This window comes from Fundulus heteroclitus, chromosome 4, assembly GCF_011125445.2.
Source record: "Fundulus heteroclitus isolate FHET01 chromosome 4, MU-UCD_Fhet_4.1, whole genome shotgun sequence".
Taxonomy (NCBI): Eukaryota; Metazoa; Chordata; class Actinopteri; order Cyprinodontiformes; family Fundulidae; genus Fundulus; species Fundulus heteroclitus.
Genome location: NC_046364.1, coordinates 31,486,330 through 31,509,650, shown reverse-complemented (window position 1 = coordinate 31,509,650; position 23,321 = coordinate 31,486,330). Strand labels below are relative to the sequence as shown.

The following is a 23,321-nucleotide window of genomic DNA, read 5'->3' as shown; positions in this document are numbered from 1 at the left end:
AAAAGAAATTCATCAAGATAGTCACATTTCCACCTATGACCTGTCGTGAATATAGGGAAACCAACCCAAAACCCTTCATTATATGAGATGGCATGTACGTATTAGTTAAAGCTTTATGATTATGATTATGCATATGACTATGCCATAGTAAAATTTATGTAGAAACCTTTTTAAATACAGGGATCTTATTGATCACAGTTCAACACATGGTACAAAACCACATCTTAAAAATATATTAACCCCAACGGAAGTATGAAGCCAAAACTATGAAGCCAGCTGCTGGTTTACAAGCTGTGATCCAGCAGCTTGTTGACATCGTCTTCAGTTAATCTTTATCAATCTCTACTGCAGAGGAGGACATATGACTCAGTCTTCTCTACAACATTGCTTCAGTTCACTGAAGTTTGTCTGAATATGTTTCTGCACACCTCTGTTCAGATGCAGCCACGGCGTTCCAGTCAGATAGAGATCAGGATTTTGCAAGTTTGACTCTTTTCTTCTTCAGTCATTCTCTTGTAGAATAGCTTTTGTTTTGGGAGCATAACCAAGAAAGAAACCCAGAGACGTTAACAAAAAAAATGACACTTTACTGTGCAACTTATCAGCAACAAGAAAAAAATACAATAACAATTCTATCTCTACTGTGAATTGCAGCAGATATAGAAGAGCGTGATAAAGTTTTATAATCTGATTAGATTCAGGGGACTCAAAATTAAGACTTTCAAAGCTAAGAAGGCAAAATGATGTGTTTTTGCACCCAATGATCCATATGTATTCTATGAAGTGAATTTTACAATGGAAGAGGACTACTTTGAACTTTAAAACTTAACCTGGAACCAAGGAAACATTCATGTTCAAACAGGAATGGATGCTGCAGGCTATGATTAAACCTCTCCAAACTCTCTAAGTAACCCTTATGTTGCCAAGGATCAGATCAATCAGAGACTGTCTGCATGTATTATTGTGACACTTTCCAGATTTGTACAATAATAAATAATCAATGTAATATTTTTTAAATCATGCGTGACTTGTTTATTCGTATAAAAAAAGAAAATATAGACTCTGAAAGACTCTGAAAATATAAAGTTGCAATTATTTCATCTGACAAAATTGTTTTCAGCAGCATCATCATGTAGAACATCACAACATAGCAATATCTGATGTTACACATTTTTACAGTGGAGTATCTTGACAGGGATGATTTCTGAGTGTATTTGTATTTCTTTTAGGCTGCATAAGATGACAGCGATGGAACAAGACTTGTACAAAAAACATCCAGATTATGGGAGCAGATTCAGATGTTAAAACTCGTCTCTACGGTCCAGTGTCCCCCTTTATTTGGTTCGGTCCAAACCACTCGCACCCTTCGTCCCTCCTTTGCGGGGTTCTGCCTCCTCTGTGTCACTATTCTTGTCCCAGTCCTTCATGCTGGCTTCCATCATGAAGTCCTCTCTCAGGACACTCCACGCCGGCTTCTGCTCAGGGGGGAGGTCGTTCTCAGTCTTGACCGGGGCTCCGTCCCCTTCCTCCGTCCTCCTGAGCACACCGATGAAGTCTTTCTTGGAGATGGAGGACATGATCTTAGCCTTCTTCCTCTCGGAGCCGCCGACCTCTTTCAGCGCTTCGCCCACGTTTTTCTGGTGTTTCCTCACGGCGTTGAAGAGCTTGCACCACCCCCCTGGTGGCGGTCCTCTGCAGCGCCTTCTCGGTGTCACGGTCCCGCACGATGTCGGGGCTTTTCTCGACACATCATTTCCCACATGCGCTTCTTGTCGATCTGTTTCTTTTTTCTCCAGCTGCTCCTTTGTCACCGTTTCCCTTTTTGCTCTTACCAGGATGCCGCTCTGCTCTGCGCAGTTTTCTTCCCCAGGATCTTTGCCATGGCATCTGCCCATCCGCCGACGGCGTCAGAGTCGTTATCTTCGCCGTTTTCTCTGTCCGCTTCGTCGCCATCGTCGTTGTCTGCGCTCTCTCCTGCATCGGAGACTTCATTAATACTTCCTCCATCGGAGTCGCTCAGCTGGTGGTCGTCTTCAAGTTGACAGTCTTCTTCAGTATTCCGAGACACGTTTTCACTACGGACAGCCATCGTGCGGTCGGAGAAGCAGTGAACCGGAAGCGAACTTAGGTTCTCTCCTTTCGCGCATGCGCTTGTTAGTGTTCTGTCGACCTTCGTCCTCCCGTTGATATGTGTGTTGCCTGCAGTTGCGCAGCCGCATTTTTACTCCGTGGTGCATTCACCGCAGATCGTACACGAGAATATCTGAATTGGACTAACTTCAAAATGATTAATAATTTTTTTTAACTAGCTATGGACCCCAGGTCCTAACGATTACGTTAGTAAAAACATTATTGTCAATTTCAAGCAATTGAAATACAATCTGAGATACAATCTTACCAAACCTCATCTAAAATATTAACATTCTAAAATACTCAAATGCTATATATATATATATATATATATATATATATATATATATAAATAATCGCTAAGAGAAATAATCTCTATAGTCTCCATGTGCGTTTGGGCAAAATGTAACATTTGGAAGAGCTCTTTGCACAGTATAAGCAGCTATTACTGTCAATAAAATTTTTCTACTCATTTCACATTGTACGTATTCCTGCTTGAGTGTTTTTTTTTTATTTTTTATTTATTACTCTTTGGCCATTTTCTGAAGCAATACCTGGACAACCACATTCTGCAAAAATGGAAACAACAAATGTATTTTGTTACTTAGAAATGAACAGTATGAGACTAAAGGGGAGAATGGGGCAAGATTAGCCAGAAATTTGTAACAAAACAATTGTTTTCGTCCCAGGCATGTGATTCATAAAATGTTGAATAGCACTTAGATCTGCCTCATCCTCTGCCTTATTTCTATTTTGTATTTTTATTCTTATTTTTCTTATTTACGTCTTCTTCTTCTTTTTTTTTTTTTTTTTTGATCCACTGTATAAACGAGGACACACTGTATATAACCAATGCACCTTGTCCTACTTTTGGCACCTTCTTCTGATTATTGACTACTGAGCCGATGTGACAAGTGAATTTCTCCAATGTGAGATCAATAAAGCCTATCTCATCTTATCTTATTAAATTTGATTGTTTAGAAAATTTATTTAATCATTTTAATCTAATTTCAAAATTAATAATCTAGTATACTGCTGCTTGACTTAAATACAGCAGACTTAAAACCGTCAATAGACTTTGCATTTCACGATAAAAGTTTATTAACCCCCTTTTTTTAAGTTGTTTTAATACAAATAATCTAGTGTACGAGGTGCCCTTGAATGCATCATAATGTTATCCCCAACAGGCGTAAAACGCTACGTAGACGCGCCATATTGACGTGACAGCAACGACGCCGCATCTTTACTGGGGAACGGAACACGTCACAGCACCTCCGGATATTATCGGTCGTCCTCTGCTTGCACGGCTCTCCGGCTTCCAGTCGCCCTTCAGTCCTGTCAGGGAGAGTCCACTTCTCCGTCAAAAAACAAACTATACCTTCAACTTTAAACCATGGCGGGGACAATTGCACGCAAAGCCTTCGACCACCTGAAGAGTAAAGACTTCAGGGATTATTTAATGAGGTTCGTATGTTTAAAAAAAACGTCAACATTCACAGCTAGCAATGATGCTAATTAAGCTAGCTAGGATCTGTAACTCTGAGGAACGCTAGGCGGTTGGAATGTCCTTAGATTAAACAATTGTAAACAATAACAACTCTAAATGATAATTTAATCTCTTTTGTGCTATTGTTTGATGTTAATATCTGTGTGGCTATGTGTTTACAAACGCTCAAGGGCACTTAAGTTCCCTGCAGCTGGTCACTGTGTATGATAATTGTTATTTTGACATGTGCATCATCGTTCTAACAGGAGATCCATTTGGTTAAAGCTACATTGTGCTGATTGCTATAACCTTAAACCAGCTGCTTTGGGAAATGGCCAGAGGGTATGGGGGTGAATCTGTCATTGGAAAGCACTGTTTTGCGTCCTGAAAACAACACTTATGCGGGTGGTGATTTGAAGTTTACCCCACCCTCTGTTAAAAACCACTCTAGTTGCTCTATAAAATCACACACTGTCAGGAAATGCAAGTGTACACGTTGCTTTACCGGCGTAAATACTTTCCACAAACCGGCTCCACTCCTGAAATCCAGAGGAAAGGTCAAACTAGGCTGCTGTGACGCAACACGCTGCATTTGTTTGCTTTTTAGTCACAGAATGTTCATCTTTGTGTCACTTTCTCAAGTGCTTAGAGGTCTTACGTAAACATCACAACATGTGATGATGCGTATACGCGGCCGTGAGATTTATAAAGTGAAATGGCAATTTATTGGACGGTGATTGCTTTGAGCTATTTGCCTACTGTCTCTGTGTATGCTCTCTTCCATGTGGGACCTAAAAAAATGAAAACCTCAACCCATGACAGCACGGTAAGTCCTCTCTGTCTAGTTATGCTATGTTTTATCTCAGTAAAACCCAGATGTGTGGGGACTTGGACTTGGTGGCTTGACTCAAGCCAGACACAGATTTAATGACTTGAGACTGAACTTTTTTTTTACAATAGAAAAGACACGTGACTTGACTTGGACTTCTGCATCTTTACTTGTAGGGCTGGACGATATAGGGAAAAAAGCATGTTGATAAAATAGAAATCATATTGGCCGATATCGATAATTATCAACAAATTCAAAACTTATATTTTAAGTGCAGTCCTGGCCATTTTATGCTGTTGCTTAGCGACCTATTTTTACATGCAGAACACACAAACACTTTATTTAACCAACTTTTTATGCAAGTTCTTTAAAAGAAAAAAGAACGCATGATCTCTGAAACTCTTTGAAGGCGGCGGAGCTTGGTTCCTGGATCTTCATTTGTGATTGGCTGGGAGGATGAAATGACTTTAATATTAACCCACATGGCTAGAATGTATAAGAAAGAAAAACTGTTATTCTATTGAACTTTTTATTGACCCTTTTTTTTTCTATCATTGATATACATCTATCGATTGATATATATATATATATATATATATATATATATATATATATATATATATATATATATATATATATATATATATATATATATATATATATATATATATTGTTATTGAATTATCTATCAGCCCTATTTACTTGAAATGACTTGATGCTCTCAGTAAAGTCCAACTTTAGGGAAGTTAGTTGAGGCCAGCTGCTAACAAGCAAAAGGTAAAGTACACCCTAAACGTTTTTTCCCACACGGTCTGGGACATTTTGTGTGTGGTTTAGGGATAGCTCAGTGTGATGTGAAAAATAAGCCGTATGACTTGTAGCGGTGACCTTAAACTGCATTCATACATTTGAAGCCCTGTATGCATATATGTTGATACATTTTTCTACATTTGTAACAAAAACAGTTTGTGCGCACTACAGAATATGCACGTGCTTACAGTTCTGTTCTGCTTCATCTGCCTAATCGAAATGTCACTTTTGCAGCATTTCTGGGGCCCTGTAGCAAACTGGGGTCTTCCCATCGCTGCCATCACAGATATGAAGAAGAGTCCTGAAATTATCAGCGGCAGGATGACCTTCGGTAAGGCACACAAACACATGGAGGGCTCCTGATTCACTCAGTTGTTGTCTTGTACCTGATCCCATTTAGGGTTAAGGCTATAAAACTGATCGCTGCTGATTAGCCAAGATGCTTGAGAGAGCTGTAGTGGTTGTTTTGTGGAAAGCGAGAGGTTATGGGGAGGAAGGCACGTTTATAATTGTATGCTAACATGTTTCCCTCCTGCTTTCAGCTCTGTGCTGTTACTCTCTGCTCTTCATGAGATTCGCGTACAAGGTCCAGCCCCGCAACTGGCTCCTCTTTGCCTGTCATTTGACCAACGAGGGAGCACAACTAGTCCAGGGAGGTCGTCTCATCAAATACAAGTGAGATATGTGTGTTTTTTTTTACTGTCAATAATTTAATTTTGTTTCATGAAATGTCAGGTGGGTAAAAATGTTGTTTAGTCCAATATTATAATGTTTGTTTTCAGTGATGTTTAAGTTTTTACTGAAGGCATGAAAGCCAATCAGTGCCTGTTTTCTGCCTATTTGTTTCCCCATAGCAGTGATCATTAAAAGTTGTTTTTCGTTATTCTTTTCAACATAAAGTCTTTTCATCAAACCAGTCGCATAAACATCAGGATGATGATTTTGATCATGATCAACCTTGTTCAATCTTCTCTTTGTCCCTGAGCTGTGGCGTCTTGGTCTCTAAGATCTGTTTTTAGGTGTCTTCAGAAAACTTTAAAAAAAAAATTAAACTTTTAACATTCAAAATATTGAACCTAAGCAGTTGAAACTATGATCACAGTTACGCAGCTCTAGCCCAAACATCGCATCACTTTACTTGAATATGCAAAAAAATCAATGTTGACATAAAATTGACTGCAGCTTACTTTGAGCATATGAGAATATGACATGTGTAATGAGGGGAAATAAAGGCATGATGCATTTTCTTTTTTTCATTTCAGCATGGAGAAGAAGATTGAATCCTAGTGGTGGAGTGAAATCAGTGCAAAACTGCAAAATGCTGCTTCAACAACCTATTAAATTTGGACACCAGACCTTCATCTAAACATGTTATCCAATCATATTTTTTTTTCTTTTTAACGGGATGCTACCATAACTGATTCTGTTGCAATTTTCACTTTAATACACAAACAATAAATAAATAAATACTTTAACTTTTCTACAGTTACCAATTTTAACTGCTGTGGGTTTAATTATTTTTAGATTTTACGTGGAATGTAATATAATTTGTTAACTGAGCTAATCAGAGTGACGAATGCCTTGTACACAGGTCAGAGGCTGCTGCTGCAAACTTAAAAAAAAAAGACCCACACAATCAGTTTTTGTTATCACATAATTATACACCATTATGGGAAAACACTGTTACACTGCATCCTTTTTAAAACACGGACATATCTAAACAGATTGGAGGTCAGTTTGAGCAGTCATGCAGTTATTCTGGAGAAACTTGGACAACGTCATCCACATCGGCACCATATTTTTTTCTTTTAAATGTATAGAACTTTATGCGCCAAAATGCGTTCAGCTGAAGACATGCAGGAAAATAATGAAATGTTTGGTATCATTTAACCAATTACGACAAAAAGTGAAAATCAGAAAGTGTTTGAATCGACAGATGTAAATATAAAAAATATAAGGCTTTGTTTAAAAGCCAAGACTGTTCCGGTTAAATGTTGACCACATGTCACGTCTAATTCACATTAATTTAAGGTCCTTGTATAATTCCCTTTGTTTTTCCTGGTGATTGTTTGAACACTTTAGACCCGTTTAAATAAAATCAACTGGAAAAAGAATGTCTTCAGAGGTTGTTTTCTTTGCCTGATTTTGTAGCAGAATCGTCAGTGGTCGTTCCTGTACATGATATTTACTGTATTGTGTGAAGACCGATGCATCTTTTAATGCAGAACTGTTGGCCTCTGGGTTGTTTGAAGAACTGCCTTCATCTCATCTGCATTGCTGCATCGGATGGCTGCCATTGTTCTCTTGACGCTACTACGCCACACGTTCTTTACGGTGTTTGGGTCAGTAGAGTTTGCTGGCCTCTCAAGCACGGACGTCATGGCCGTCAAAGCAGATGCAGAGTGGACAGGTGCCATTTCAAGTCCTGGAGATAGAAAACGTCTCCATCAAGCTTGTCTAAGACTGAGGTGTTCTAAAATTTCCCAGTAGATGGCTGCACCGTCTTCAGACTTGATTAAAATTTAACAGAACCTTCAGGCTCTGAGATCTTGATTTAAAGAAACACTAAATTCACTTTTACCTGAAAACACCAAGCAGCAGGTCAAATGCTGTTCCTCCTTGGCCCAGGTAGGGCACCTCTGAACCCCTGGTCCAGAAGGTTGGATACACCTGCTGTGTGTAGTAGCTCAACCACTAACTCCATGCAATGTGAATCCCCCCAAACTCTTGAATGGCTTTTTCTTCAGAGTTCTCTCAAATATGCAATTGTTTCTGCTGGTTGTATGGCCTTTTCTAACAGATGTTTTCCTTCCACTTAACTTTTAATTGATGTGTTCGGATATAAACCTCTTTGGCTTACCACAGGTGAGGTGTTGGTGACTGCTGGACAGCTATCAAGTTGGGAGTGTAGGCCAATTTCTTTATTAATTTATTAATTGTATATTGTATTTATTGGGAAACTGATTTTTGGGTTTTCATCTGCAATAAATTAACCTAAACATCTCTCTGTAATGAATCAATGTAAAATTCTAGTTTGACTTTTTTTAAATTAGAATACACTTTCAGATTATATTCTTGTTTACTGATTATCAAAATATACCTGTGCGTGTTTCACATTTGTTAAAATGATTCACTTTCCTGTAAACTTCTACATATTCACAATGTGTTTATTTTGTATCTTTAATTCTCCAGTCTGGATCCAAATAAAAAGGAAAGATTTCAGTATTTTAAAACCTTATTTGGCAGTCATTACTCGATTGGTCCAGTAGGTGGCAGTAAAACGCAACCGCAGCCTCCGCCCCTGCCCGTAAGGACTAGTGATCCAGCTCTTTTTAAAGAGCCGGATCCTGTGGATCGGCTCACTAAAAATATTCGGCTCTTCCGGCTCCTCAGATTTTAATGCATTAATTATTAAAGTAGGTGTAAAATAAATTACTTGTACCTGTATGAAAATGTTCATTTACATGCAACAGCAAAACAATGAAGCAGCAGCTTCTGAAACAGGAGAGCAGTGCAACAAAATAAATAAAATACAACTGAAAGTAAAGACCCATCTGAAATAAACAAGAAGGTTCAATCACACATTGTGGGCGTTTATACGTTTGCAAAGATTTACAGAGAAACATACAACTCAAAATATTAATACAAACAAAACAAAAAGCAGCACCAGGTGAAAATTTTTGGTAAGTCTACATGTTGGATGTATTTAGGCATATTTAGTTACTTCAAAACATTATTTTCATGTCAGCAGGGTAGGACATGAAAGAATCATGTTAAAGTAAATAAAGACGCTTAAATAGATCGAACAGGTGCAGAAATTTTAACTTTGCAGAGTCTAAACTCTGCCCTTGATCTGTCTGTGTAGTTAAAATGTGTCCAAAGTTTGCTCTGTTTTCTTTCACTCATGATTACAGCGTGTATGTGCGCACCTTCCTCTCTCTCTTTCTCTACTCACGGTTTCAGAAAACTCTGCTGTAGTTCCGCCTTTTCCCCTCTGCTCTTCGCTGTCCGCTCGCTGACACAAGCAGCTACGGTGGCCGGGAGGTACAAACCAACACTAGCTTTCAGAAACAAAAAAATAATAAATATAAAATAATAATTAAAAAAACGTCTCTCAGCGAGGAGCCAACTCCCATCGTTCACTTCAAAGATCCGACTCTAAGAGCCGGTTCGTTCGCGGCCGACCCAGCGCTGGTAAGGGCAGAAGAAAACAAACATGGCGTCCACCAACAGCGCAGAGTGGAGGGCCATCTGCGACAAATTCACCAACGCCCAGCATCTCACCGACACGGAGTCCCGAAACGACCCAGAAAACGACCCGTTCCGCTCCAAGTACAGAGCCAGGGAGCTCCTCAGAGAGATCTACTGCGCGCTGAAGAGCTTCGAGGCCGGGGATGGAGAGGAGGACACCGGCGGCGAGATCTCCGAGCAACGGCCGGAGGACCAACCGGTGGACGGCCAGAGGGAGGACGTGTTCAGCCAGGGGCTCCACGGCAACTCTCCGGCCGGACTGCGGGCAGCCAAGCTCGGGGCGGTGGAGTACTACCTGGGGGTTAATCATGTGGACACGGAGGAGCTGTCAGCCGGGCAGGAGCATCTGATGAACTGCATGAAAATGCTGGAGCGGTGTAGGGTGTCCTCAGAGAACGTGTCTCTGTTCATCCATGCCAGGGTAAATATAATTTTGCCTTTAATTGTAGTTTGTGGTTAATAAATGTTTCTCCGTAAATATGAGATTGTGCCAGACTCTGCGTGCCGCTGCAGTTCCCCCACATCCACAGTTAGGCCTGCGTGGCGTTCATCAGCTGATGCTGATCATGAGTTGGGTCTCTGTGTGCTCTCAGAACCAGCTGGGCATCCTCTGGGCTGGCCGTGATGAGACCGAGACAGCCCAGGGCTTCCTGGAAACAGCAGAGTCCATCTACCAGCGCTACATGAAGGAGGTGAGGCTGCATGGTCTGCACAAACAACACATTTCAAGTCGTTTGCAGATCTGAATTAAGCCGGACGAGGACAAAAATATTCATATTTCCAGACTTTTGTACTCTATATAGAATATAATGTAATTTCAATTCAATTTTATTTATATAGCGCCAGTTCATGAAACACAGTCTTTACAAATTCAATCATATTATACATATTGGTTAAAAATGTTCCTATATAAGGAAACCAGTTGATTGCATCAAAGTCCAGACAAGCAGCATTTATTCCTGGAGAAGCGTAGAGCTACAGGGAGAGTCGTATGGAAATACACATTCGAGTAGGAAAAATAGCTATAATATAATATACGCTATAACATAGGATGAGATGCTATTGCAATCATTTGTAGAAATTAATCTAAAGCTCTTGTAAACCAGATCTGTCCTGTTTGTTATGTTGACAACATGTTCCCTCTTTTTAGGTTGAGTCCCATTTCTCAGAGATTTTACTACCCTTACCCTTCTATTAAGATTTATTTTGGGTTTAGAAATATCCCGCTGCTCTTGTACAAGATACTTAAATGTGATAAATCATGCTGTTTCTTAAGGGAATATGGACACATGCACTCTTTCCTGACTCAGAAGTCTAAAGATGCTCAGCAGGACTCCCTCTGCTGTTTATGTCCAGCAGCTTCTCCACATCATGTTTCTGTAAACTAATCGGATTGCTACTTTACAGCACAATCTTTCATTAATCTGGCACAGACATTACTGACTTCCAACGTGCAACATCCTGCTTGGTTGATGTTAAAATGATAATTCCCCCTAAACACAAAGGAATGTTGTGCTTTCTTCATCTCCTCCAGGATGGGAGGCCTCCCACGGACATGACGGAGTACTTCAGTACGGAGGAGAACCAGCTGACACATCAGGAAAGGTTCAAGAGGTAATTCCTTGTCTCCATGTGCTTTACATTGCCCTCAAGAAAGTATTTACACGGCTTGAACTGGGAAGTGGAGAGAAATCTCAGATTGGATGGAATAAAATTGTCAGATCTTGCTGCGGATTATATGTTTAGTTTATGTCTAGACTTTGACTGAGGCATTTTAACACAGGATTGTGCTTTGACCCAAACCGTTGTACCCCTGACTATATGTTTAGGCTCGGTGTCGCGCTAGAAAGTGAACCTCTCTTCCTTAAAGCCTAGAGTCGTGTAGTGCTCAACTGAGAGTTGTCCTGTCAGCTGATTCTCCAACCTGAGCTGCGGATCGTTTGCAGCTCCTCCAGAGTTACCAATGGCCTCTGGGTTGCTTTTAGATAAATGCTGTCTGTGACGGACCGAGCAGTAAAGACAGTCAGGCTCAGGTGTATGTCCAAAAAGCATGGTTCTTTTATTTAACCTAAAAAAGATAAAATGTAATAAGTGCAAAAAATTGTCAAAAATGGATCCAGAAAAGACTAAAAAAAAATTAGTAACAGAACAAAACTAACTCAAACAAACTGACCTGCCTTAATGAGACAAAAAGAAACTTAAATAGTGGCTTAACTAGTGCAAAACTCAAACAGAACATTAATTAAACAGAGTCATAACAAAAACAGGGTAAACCAAAATGTGCACACTAATTTTGAAATACAGTGTAATGGTGATAAATAAATTCCAAATAACGACATGGAAAAGAAAAAAAAATGACATTAATGGTATTTGTTAGCACATCTGTGTGGCTGTAAATGCAGCCATCACACTCTCCTTTCTCTATGCCTGTAGGTTCAGGGAAATTGTCCCGGTAGGTTTGGAGTCGCGCCATCTCTCTTTCTTCTGATGATGGCGTTGACCAATGCTTTATGAGGTGGTCAAAGTATAGCGCGTTGTTTTATAACCCAACTCTACTTTAAACTTCTCCACAACGTTCTCCATGACCCGCTCCGCTCTGTTCCTTGGTCTTCGTGATGCTGTTGGTTTCACTAATGTTTCTGCTGGTCTGTCGCATAAAATCCGGATGAAACACGCTGGAGTTTGTGGTCATAATGTGAAGAAGTGTTGATGCTCTGGCATCGCACTGGACAAGCATGTAGGTTTGCAGATTTTGACTGTTATTTTTTATCCCCCCCTCCCCTCCCCCCTGTTACCAGGTTTGAGTTGGCTTACACCCATACCATGTACTACCTGGCTCAAGTTTACAAAAACCTCGGTAAGCTTTCCATTTGAGGCAGATTTTGTGGCTGTTGTTTAGTGAGTTAAAACCTTTAATTTTGTTAAATAATAAAGATGAGTGTTCAGTTTAAGCCTTGTTCGCTGGTAATGATATCAGCGTGTTTCGTTTGTCAGGGGAAAACGAGCGCGCCGCCACCTACTGCCACAGCACACTGCAGAGGCAGCTGCAGCTAAACCAGTTCAGTCCAATGGAGTGGGCTCTGAACGCTGCTACACTGTCTCAGTATTATATCACTAAGGTGGGCAATGTATTAATTTAATCTGAAAATGTAAACGGCTCAAACAGTCTCCATGAATCTGTTATATTTTGTTTGCTTTAAGTCCATTTAAATCAGGGGTGTCAAACATACGGCCCGCAGGCCAGTTCCAGCCCGCTGAACAATTTAGTCTGGCCCGGTGGCTAAATGCATTATCATTATTCAAAAAAAAATTATGTGCCAATAAGAATTGTTGTCTTAAGGCCAAAAAGAGCTCATCAGATTTGACTTTCACAAGTGGAGCAGTACGGCTTTTGTCATAGTGCTCCGCTTGATTTATGAATGTGAATAGTTTTATTATGATTCATGCGGGGAATATCTCAAATGATATGGACACTACAATGGGAAAGTAGGAGAGGAAAGGAAGAACAAGAAGAAAAAAGAAAAGGTGAAAGAAAGAGGAGATAAAAGGAAGAGAATGATAAAACAATTATTGAAACAAACGTACTTTGTTTAACTGAAAATCTGCAGTTCCTATATTGTCCACGAGGGGCGCTGTGTTTTAATCAGCAGATGGTAGCACTGAGTTTCAGATGTGGAAAATTGATTTTAAATAATTTCTTAATTTTTATCTGTTTGATGTATTATGTCATGCAAGACAGTGTTTTTAAGTTCCAAAAAATTTGAATAAATGTTTTTCAACATTGTATAATCACTGTGATCAGTTCTTATGCATAATGCACTTAAGTAAATGTTTAACTTAGTAAAAGTATTGTTGAAATTGCACATACTTTTCTTAAAAACGCTGAGGTTATTCATAATACATTGTGTAAAAGTAAAATTAAATTAATATAAAAATCAACAAGTTCACTTTTATTAGTTCTATTTAATCTTGCAATGAGTTTACTCGTGTGGCCCTCTTGAGATCAGATTAAGCTGAATGCGGCCCCTAAACCAAAATGAGTTTGACACCCCTGATTTAAATAGTTTAGTTTACCTGCTGAAATGTTTTTTTTGGGAACGCTGTTGTCGGCCATTTTGTTTCTTCTTCACCGTGCTTGTGTCTTTTTTTCAGGGCCGATACATGGAAGGCCGGCACTGTCTGTCAGCAGCGACTGTTATATCGGGTTTGGCGGGAGAGGTTCCCTCTGACGCCGCCGCACAAGAAAGTAAGCATGTCCTCACGAAAAAAAACACTTCACTGGCTGGCGATTAATAGGCTTACCATCCAGGACAAGTGTTTGCTTCTTGTTGGAACCCTGGTTTGAGTAAGAATGTCTGAACTGGGCTTTAACCGGACTTGGATTTTATGAAAAAAATATATATATTTTTATCTCAGCATGTTTATCTTTCCTTTCATCTGCCGCGGGGACATCTTTGCATCTCTTCCTGTCTGCCCACAGGTGAGACGGAGAACGAGCGCAGGGAGCAGCTCCGGCAGAAAAGAGCAGAGATCGCCAGGTGCTGGATCAAATACTGCCTCAATCTCCTGCAGGACGCCAAGAAGCTGCTGGAGGTACGTGTGAATCTCCAGAGACGTGGTTGGATCGTCTTTTAGGATTATCACTTAAAACCGATTTGTTCCGTTGTGGTTTATGCGCCTCTCGGAGTCATAAACATGCGTCAAGTCTAAAAATTAAAACCTCTTTTGACGGTACGTTCAGGACAACATTGGCGAGTTGGATACGGATCGGCAGGATGAGTTGAAAAGAGCGAGAAGACAGGAGGAGGAGGAGGAAGAAAAGGGCAGGAAGAGCGCTCTGCTGTTCGGATCTGAAGATACCTTTGATTCTATCGCCAGCATGGAAGAAAAGGTTTGTTTGTGTCGGATGATTTAATCATGCTTTAGTTTGAGCTGCAGATGTTGTACAACAGCATTCCATAACCGTGAACCCTTTCAGTCGGGTATCAATGTCAACAAACCTGATTCTGAGTAATGTCCGTTATATTCCCACATTTCATTTTTAACGTTCAATATAAGGTTATTATAGCCTCATTCATACTTGCTAATAGTTTAAAATGTGGTTAATTAAACCATTTTTGAAAATGGGACAAACTATTTTTATAGAAGCTCCACACAAATATTCAGAGATAAAAGTTCATTCATTTTTTTTTATATGTTTGGGAGTGAGGGTTGTCAAATGTTCAATAAGTTGTATAAAATAGTGTTATATAAATAAACCTAACACTGTGCTGTGTTAATGTTTCTAAGTAGTCGTGTTGTTCCAAAGAAATCTCCTTAATGATTAGATCCAATCTTTGTTTTAACATTCATAAGAGTTTGAACGTTTATTGCTTTTCCACGCTGCTTCATCCTTAACATGAGCTTGCTCACTTAGGGGGGGAAACGGTCGCCTTTTCTTTAGAGGGGGCCATTTTCCACCGAAGCCCTCATCTCATTATAGTAGAAGACGTCAATGTCGCTTCATGTTCTTGTTTCCAGGTGATGTGCTTGTTCCCTTTGGACTTTACCGAGGCCAGGTCTGTGTTTTTGGTGGGACAGAACTACGTAACGCAGGTAGGACACAAAGACTGACAGGCTTGCACAGTCCTGCTGCTGTAGCGATGTTTGCAAGGGAAAACCTGCTTTTCACTATTCTATTTTACCACCTTACCAACATACGGTACATAAAACCAGGTAAAAGAGGGATTGCACTGATGAAATCAGTTAAGATTACCACATATTTTCCTGACTTCTCTTTCTTTTCCATCGCCACAATGTCCCCTTACATTACATCCTCCTATAAACAAACCATAGCAATTCCTATTTTCCGGTAATAACCGCAGTTGACATATTGTGCAGCTCTTTTCTGAAATACACTTCAATAAGCTGTCCAACTTTGAGAAATGAGGATGTTTTATTCTGATGGGGCTTAAAGAAAAAGCCTTAAAGGAAGGAGTAATTACAAGTTGAAGCAGGGTCCGACATTAACACTTGCCAGACGCCAAATGCGAGTAAATATCCCATTTGTCGAGTAAATTTCAGAGAGCTAGGTGCCACACGGCGAGTCAATGTTTATACCTAATAAGTCGTGTTTTTCAGTCATCATTTGGGAGGGTGCTTCTTTATGTGCCTCTGCTTTCAGCTCGTATGACAAAAAAACGTGCTCGTACACAAACACTCACAAAAACTAAACTAAAAATAAGTACATTTTTCTTGAAATTAGTGTATTTGTCCTTGATTTGAGCACATAAATAAGATGCTTTGCCAATGGAATGAGATTTTTTGCACTTAAAATAGGAACAACTCATCTCTACCATCTTATTTCAAGTGCAGTATATCTAATTATCTTAGTTTAGGGGTCAAAATACTCACTCTATTGGCAGATAGTCTTATTTAGCTGCTCAAATCAAGGATAAATGCACTAATTTCAAGAAAATTTGACTTATTTTTAGCTCCGTTATTGCAGTGCTCGCACATGTGACACGAGAAAGGCAGCAGCTACGTCATGTCTGTTTGCTAACAACTGGCTTTTAGCTCAGGCTAATTACAAAGTGGGATTAGGTGGAAGGGTTCAGCTGGGGTCAGTCAGAATTAATATTTTGGCTGGTAAAAAAAATATGCTTGGCCGGTGAACGGGGAAGTTAATTTCGAACACCAGGCTGACGCCAGCGCTGGACGTTTTGAAAATGCGACATGATAAAGTTTTACACAGTTGCATAATTTCCCTTTCTTTGTCAAACATGCATCAATCAAGATCATGCGCTAAATAATATTTACTTATTGATTGTAGTCAGGGGAACATTGAGTTTTGGGTGTGTGCTTTGGTCGGTCTAAAGAGTTTTGGTGTCACTGAGTTCATGCTTCCTGCGTGACGTTACCTCATCGAAGCTGTGCATGGAAGATGATGTAGGCTCTTATCAAATGTGTGTCTAACAGGTTTTGTGTGTCCATTTTAAATGTGATTCCAAGGCTAAGGAGTACTTTCAGATGGACGGATATGTGACGGACCACATAGAGATCCTGCAGGACCACAGTTCTCTGTTCCGGGCCCTGGCCTTCTTCGAGGAAGATCTGGAGCGTCGATGCAAAATGCACAAGCGAAGGGTTGACATACTGGAGCCGATCTGCAACGGTACCGAGCTTCTGACCCACAGTTTAATCCTTCTGTTCTGCCTTTGAAGAGTTTGGGATCTAGCCTTGTTGATGTTCCTTTGGTCCATTTTTCTGCAGACTTGAACTCCCGATACTACCTGCTGATCCGCAGACAGCTGATGTTTGAGTTGGCTGAGACCTACAACGAAATGATGGACCTGAAGCTGACTCTGGCCAACAGACAAGCGGATAACCATTCCCTGGATAGCCACACCATTAAGAAGTTCAACCATCTCTGCTCTGCCTCTGCCAAGTGAGTGTCCCATTATGGTGGCGTCTCTGTGACTTTAACTCGTTCTTAAATCCTTAATAAGCTTCTCCCCTCCAGGTACTTCCAGATGTTCCTAGATTCTCTGTGCTCACCGGAAGGGAAGCCGCCGGAGCACCTGGAGGAGGAGGTGCTCAGACCAGCCCTGGTGGCCCGATTCAGAGTGGCCCGACTTCACAGCAAACTGATCAGCTCCTCGCCCCCGGTTCAGATGGAGAACCTCAACAGAGCTCTGGAAAACTACAAGTATGTAACACACGTTTGCAAACACGTTGGTTACAGCTTTCCTCACTGCTAAAACTGCTCCGTCCAGGTACGTGGTGCAGTACTGCGAGGCGCACCCCGAAGCGGCCGCCGCAGTGGAGACGGAGCTGGAGCTGAGTACGGAGATGGTCGGCCTCCTCCCTCTTAAGATCAACCGCCTCAAGTCCAGGATGGCTGCAAACAACTGAGGACCGAGTTTCATTTTCGCTTCTCACTGACTGATGTATGGCTTAACTGATCTTGTTGACTCGAATTAACCGATCAAAATGTAACACAAGGCAGCCAAAGAAGCCAAAATGTAGATTCTGGTTCTTGTTCCTCATGTCCTTAATATGGTGATTGTTAATTTCTCTGTGCGTTCAGCATGCTGCTTTTAAATGCATCGCAGCCTATAACCGCTGCAAAGTGCTCTCAGTATTGTGCAATAAATGTCGTGGTTAATCTCAGATATATAACAGATTGCACATAGGAAAGAGAAACAATCTTTTTTTTTTTTTTTTTTTTTTTATTCAAAGGAGAAAAAAAACTGTTTGGTATATTTCCAGAACATGAATTTGTTTTCAACACTGTGAACTCACTGAATGCAGACCTGTTTGCTTGTCTTCAGATTAAGGTTTTCCACCTAGCAACACAATATTTTTTTAGGTTTATCAGTAAGATCTTAACAATATCAGTTCCTTAAATGTAATTCTCAGTTTCCTCTTAGATGTTTTCAAAGTTATGCCCTATATTTTAAACATGCTTTTTTTTTTTTTTTTTTTGGTTTTAAATGACACTAGTAGTATCTTCCCTAAGATTTGCCTTGTTATGTAAAGTTAAAAAGCAAATAACTACGCAGAATTCCCATCTTATGACATTAAACCCAATTAAAATTTTCCAGAGGAGATTCTCTGTTTGTTTTGTTTTTAACAACAAATTACTTAAACGAATAGAAAAGACTGACCGACGTGTTCTACACTGCGACAAACTACACTAAAATGAGTCAACCCCCGCTGCAGTTTTAGGTGTTTTGGCAAAATGTACAAATTAACAGCTGTTTGTAATGAAAAGAATAAAGTAAATGTGAATATCAACATTAAAAACAAAATAAAACTTCACGACAAGCGTGTTTAGTATTTAGTGACCGTGACTCAGCCGGACGCCGGCATCTGTGAGACCCCCTTAAAATTTCACTCAAAATCACGAGAGCTAGTTGTCTGACGTTTGAGTCAGACGACTATGATGCCCACTCCCACGTCTTCTAGAACCTGTTCTGTAACCAAGCCTTGGTAGACTCTGAGATGTATTTGGGTTCTTTGTCCTCTTTCAAGGTCCACCGACAACCAAACTTACATTTCTATCATAGACGCCCCGACGTTTTGGCCCAGAATTTCCTGACATGATAAAAAACCCATCTTCCCCACCATATGCTCCAGGTTTCCTGTGCAACAGGAAGCAACGCAGCCCCAAGGCATCACTGAGCCACCACCATCCATCGCTGTAGCCACGGTCCTCTTTTCAGTCCATGCTCCTATGCTTGTCCATCGGCCGGAAAAGTTGCGGTTTTAATCCTTCACTTCCCAGAACAGGGAACTGTTTTCCTCTTATTTGGGAGCAAATTGGAGCTGACTAGTGGTGTATGCTTTGGTTTATAAAGTCATGTTCACGCTCTTGTGACGTAAACGTGTCGTATAGGTGTTGTTAAGGTTGTGTTTGGTGTCGCCTCTGGTTTCATTATTTTCAATAAATCTAAAAAATTTAAATTCTGCTTTACAAGGTTCACGGTGTACCAGAGGCAATTAAAACTGCATCACCATCAAATATGAAGTACCTTTCGCAATGAGAAGTTTCTGTTCCATTCTGACGGAGAGCGTCTGCAAAAGAGGTCAGGCGCGCGTGTGTGGGCGGACATCCTGACCAATTTCCCGCAAATTATGAGTTTATGCAGACTAAACCTATTTGGTGCTAGTTCCTCTTTGCAGACCTTGGAGGAACGTGGCAAACCGCGAGTAGTGGAAGGCACTGTGGCTTCTACTCCACACCAATCTGTTGATTCCAATGGCACACATGATTGGTGTTTACAACCTTAAGTTAAACCATCCGTCTTAGTCAGGCCACTTATCCTCCCAGTAGCCGCTGTTGAGGCAGATGTCAAAATGAGGTGATAATTCCCTGATGGGTTTCAACATGTTAACCAGTTTCAGCAACCACAAATAAGGCTTCTATAAGGTTTGTTACGCTTACTTCTGATTTTACATATAATATTCTGGAAACTATTCTACTATGGAAACCTTTTGGACATGTTCATGGTAGTACAGAGAACAAAGAACAAACTTGGACAAAGGAAGAGAAGCAGCCAAGCGCTACTCATTAAATCCAGCTAATTAAGTGATTTGCAGCTGGTGTGGCAACCTCTGTAAATGTAGGGGTGGCAGCGTGCAGGCGTGTTTTAACACAATGCCTGCAGGTAAAAACCCAGGAAGCAATGATATGACCTCAGGGGAAGCAATTGTTTAGTTGCCCATGTTAGGATTGTTTTGCACATCCAATCTGAACTCCATCATACCACTTTTCATTTAGCAGAGAAAAGCAATGTTTACAAACGGAAAGCATTCAAGATAGCTGCTAAGCACGTTTAAAATAAAAAAAAAGGCCAGATCATGCAATCCACAGTGACACACGTATACCAGAACCTCGAGGCCTTGCGTACTGTTTTATGAGCCGTGCTCAACAAGTATGGAGCTGCGTCCAAATGTTGCCAGGAATGAAAATAATAAAAGCAGCGCTCCTGACGTTCGCAAAGTTGCATCTGAATGACTTCAGGACTAATGTCTTTTTGACTGGGTAGACCAAAGTAAAGATGTTTTTTTTATTTTTTGGTATGTGTGTGTGTGTGTGTGTGTGTGTGCAACCACACCATTAGAGCACAAACATCTCAAACCAAAAACTGAGCATAAGGGTGGAGGGCTAATGATGCGCTCTTGTTTTGCAGGTTTATGACTTGGGGCAAATCACAGGGATCAAATCCTCAACAAACTTCCCTGTTTACCAAAGTATCCCAGACTCCAATGTGAGGCCATCTGTCCAACAGCTGAACTCATATGAACTGAAGCTGTTGTTAGAGAGGAGTGGGCCAAAATTCCTCTACAATGATGTTAGCGACCGATGAAGTCATGTAGAAAAAGGATTACCTAGAGTTATTGCTGTTAAATGCGCTTGAGAAAACCTCCTCTCTGTGTTATTATATATGTTAATGTGTGGATGCTGTGTTGCTCAGTCTGAGAGTGAAAACAGCCCTGTCTGCACTGCTGTAAACTCTGGCAACTCCGACAATAGACTTGATCCCACACACTGTGGCAGAGATGGGAGCAAAAAACCACACTGGGAGAAGATTACTATTCTAGATATTGTGCGATGCTGACTGCTACGAAGAAAAGTATAGGAGCAGATACTCAAACTATCCTTAAGCACAAATGTCAAATTGCAAAATATTAAGAAACTGGTAGGTATCAAGGTATTTAACAAACAGTGTTAAAAGGAAATGAAATTGCTATCTATAACGTGTGTGTGTGTGTGTGTGTGTGTGTGTGTGTGTGTGTGTGTGTGTGTGTGTGTGTGTGTGTGTGTGTGTGTGTGTGTGTGTGTGTGTGTGTGTGTGTGTGTGGTTAGGCAAAGAGGTGATGCTGGGCAGCCTAGTGTGTCATTTCCGGGAGGAAAATGATAGCAAGTGATGTTACCACTTCCTTCAACATCATAGTGATGTGTCAGCAGAAAGAATTGCTTCTTCATTGTCTTTGCTCCTAGAAACGGGTATAAGAAGAGTTACAAGGAGAAACTGAGAAGAGGAGGCAAGAAGAAGACCAACACAAAGTGAGTGGGAGTGATGGTTTTCTGGGTCCAGAATCACTTGATATTTTCAACCAGACTCAAACTAATTAATAAAGAAAACATGCCCAACTAATTTGAGAAAAGTGTTATGGAATTATTTCTCATGGGAAAAAGAGACAAAAAAAAAAAAGACAAAAAAAAAGCAGCCACGAGGCTTGTGGAAACTGTGGAGGAGCTGCAGAGAGCCACATCTCAGGTGGGAGGCTGCAAAAAAACGTTTAAAGGGGGAGGGTGTTATATGTTTAATGTTAATGTCGGAAAAAATATGGATTCATATTAAATGCTCAGCTATACACAACTGAAACCTTAAATCTATAAAAGTAGAAAATTTTTTAAAAAGAAGTTAATGGTTGTTAGCTTCTTCTAAACATCTGCTAAACACGTGGAGACACATTAGAGCACGAATATGGAAAACATCCAGGGAGGCCACTTCAAAGCCAGCACTACAGACGTCCCTCTCCCCGGACACCTCTACCAGATCCTCTGGGGGACAAAGACCCTGTTTACATGATGTTTTCAGATGAGAACGGAAAAGTTTAGTAGCGTTTGTGCTGTTAATTTACACGACAACTGAAAACAGGTTCCTAATGATTAGAAAATGTCTCCGTTGTTGTGTAAACAGGGAAGACTGGATTTTTCTTACAGGGAATGCCTGGCTCATGCACAGTATGACAGAAAAAAGTAGAAACTGATGCACATATGCACAACATAACAGATCCCCACAATTTCAAAAACCACAGAAGAAAATATCAATAATGGCAGATAGTGGAGTCCTGCCAACTCTTTTGAATAATCAAATTTGCTGGTTTTATAGTTCAAAGTAGCCTTAAGCAACAGTTGAACCTGGTCGTCTGTCCATAGGAAACGTTCAGTAAACTCGCTAAAGCTAAGAAAGCAGAGCACATCAGCCCAGTTGTGAAGTCCTTATACAGGCTCCCTGTATCTTCATTTTAAAATACTTAAAACATTGAATAGATTAGCATCTAAATACATTCCAAAATAAAAAGGTAGAAAAAAAAACAACTGGACTTTTATTCTGAAAACGTCTTCAGCTCAGAATAGAAGTCCAGTTGTTTTATTTTTTAACCTTTTTGTATTGATCATGACCCGGATGACTGAGAATCTTCACCAACCTAAATGCATTACAGACTTGCCGTCAGTGTATCAACCTCCCAGACCACCCACCTCTTCTGATTCAACCTACTACTCTGTATACCTAGAACCAGAACCAAACACGGAGAAGCAGCATTTAGTTCCTATGCTCCACTCATCTGGAACAAACTTCCAGAAAACAGTAAAAGTGCTAAAAGCCTGAGTTCTCTTAAATCAAGATCAAATTTGTTTAGGATGTAAAATATCATTAGTTCAAGTTTGTAGTCCAACTGTTTTTTTAAATCATTAATATTTGCATTTAGTCTCTATTTTCCTAATAATTATGGCATAAACAGGGCTATAGTCTCTCCAGCGTGTCCTGGACCGCCCCCTGGGCCTCATCCTGGTGAGTCGTGCCTGGAGCGCCTCCTGAGGAAGGCATCCATTCAGAAAAAATGCCTGAGCCTCCTCGGCTAACTTCTCTCAGTGAGGAGGAGCAGCAGCTCTACACCGAGCCGCTCCCAGATGACAGAGCTCCTCACCCTATCTCTAAGGGAGGGCCCGGCCACCGTGAATAGGAAGCTCATTTTAGCTGCTTGTATCTGGGATATCATTCTTTAACTCATGACCCAAATTTCATGACCATAAGTCATAGGAATGTAAACCAATTGGTACATTGATAGCTTCTCCCTTCAGCTCAGCTCTCTCTTCACCACAACGGTGCACCATATGCGTTACCTTTAGACATGACCAGCACATTCATCGGATCTCCCCGTTGCCCCGTTGAGCTGTTGTGGGAGCAGCTTGGCCATTAGGCCAATCCAATCAGTGGGAGGTGCTTCAGGGAGCACAGGACGACATTTCCTCAGATTACCCAAACAAAATTACAACTGGAACCTACAAATAATTATTTCTAATCTTGTCAATGTCTTGACTTTATTTTCTACAAATTTTGCAACTTATTTGATTAATATGTTTAATATTAATCAAATACCTCCCCTTGCCTCCCCTGACTGCACGTCACTGCCTTCCTCAAGCTTCTCACAATTTGTTTGTTGGGATTTTGTTATGTTCCTCCCAGCAGAATTTGTGTAACTGAGTCAGATTTTTTAGATTACCTTGCTTACACATAACTTTCAGCCCTGCTCTCA

The 23,321-nt window shown here is 40.6% G+C and overlaps 2 protein-coding genes and 1 pseudogene across 2 annotated transcripts; 2 read left to right on the top strand and 1 right to left on the bottom strand.

Annotated features, from left to right (window-relative positions):
- Nucleotides 1-1,175: 1,175 nt before the first annotated feature.
- On the bottom strand, nt 1,176-2,104 carry LOC118562979 (annotated as a pseudogene).
- A 1,305-nt stretch (nt 2,105-3,409) lies between these two features.
- LOC118562980 (mitochondrial pyruvate carrier 1) lies at nt 3,410-7,303 on the top strand. Its single transcript, XM_036136392.1, has 5 exons — nt 3,410-3,594; nt 4,439-4,442; nt 5,490-5,586; nt 5,798-5,930; nt 6,518-7,303. Exons 1-5 carry the CDS (start codon nt 3,524-3,526, stop codon nt 6,540-6,542), a joined length of 330 nt encoding a protein of 109 aa, XP_035992285.1. The 5' UTR covers nt 3,410-3,523; the 3' UTR covers nt 6,543-7,303.
- Nucleotides 7,304-9,471: 2,168 nt separating this feature from the next.
- On the top strand, nt 9,472-18,308 carry kifbp (kinesin family binding protein). The gene is made up of 13 exons (XM_012855155.3): nt 9,472-9,927; nt 10,100-10,198; nt 11,041-11,120; nt 12,305-12,363; nt 12,501-12,625; nt 13,659-13,752; nt 13,987-14,099; nt 14,248-14,397; nt 15,027-15,101; nt 16,497-16,659; nt 16,758-16,932; nt 17,008-17,193; nt 17,261-18,308. The coding sequence occupies exons 1-13, from the start codon at nt 9,472-9,474 to the stop codon at nt 17,397-17,399; spliced, it is 1,914 nt and encodes a 637-aa protein (XP_012710609.2). The 3' UTR covers nt 17,400-18,308.
- Nucleotides 18,309-23,321: the final 5,013 nt, after the last annotated feature.

Excerpts from the sequence above, each read along its gene's own strand:
- LOC118562980 (XM_036136392.1), top strand. The coding sequence starts at position 3,524 with ATGGCGGGGACAATTGCACGCAAAGCCTTCGACCACCTGAAGAGTAAA. Across the intron at positions 5,587-5,797 it reads CAGCGGCAGGATGACCTTCG|CTCTGTGCTGTTACTCTCTG; the intron begins GTAAGGCACACA and ends TCCTGCTTTCAG. Across the intron at positions 5,931-6,517 it reads GGTCGTCTCATCAAATACAA|CATGGAGAAGAAGATTGAAT; the intron begins GTGAGATATGTG and ends TTTTCATTTCAG.
- kifbp (XM_012855155.3), top strand. The coding sequence starts at position 9,472 with ATGGCGTCCACCAACAGCGCAGAGTGGAGGGCCATCTGCGACAAATTC. Across the intron at positions 9,928-10,099 it reads CTCTGTTCATCCATGCCAGG|AACCAGCTGGGCATCCTCTG; the intron begins GTAAATATAATT and ends GTGTGCTCTCAG. Across the intron at positions 10,199-11,040 it reads ACCAGCGCTACATGAAGGAG|GATGGGAGGCCTCCCACGGA; the intron begins GTGAGGCTGCAT and ends CATCTCCTCCAG.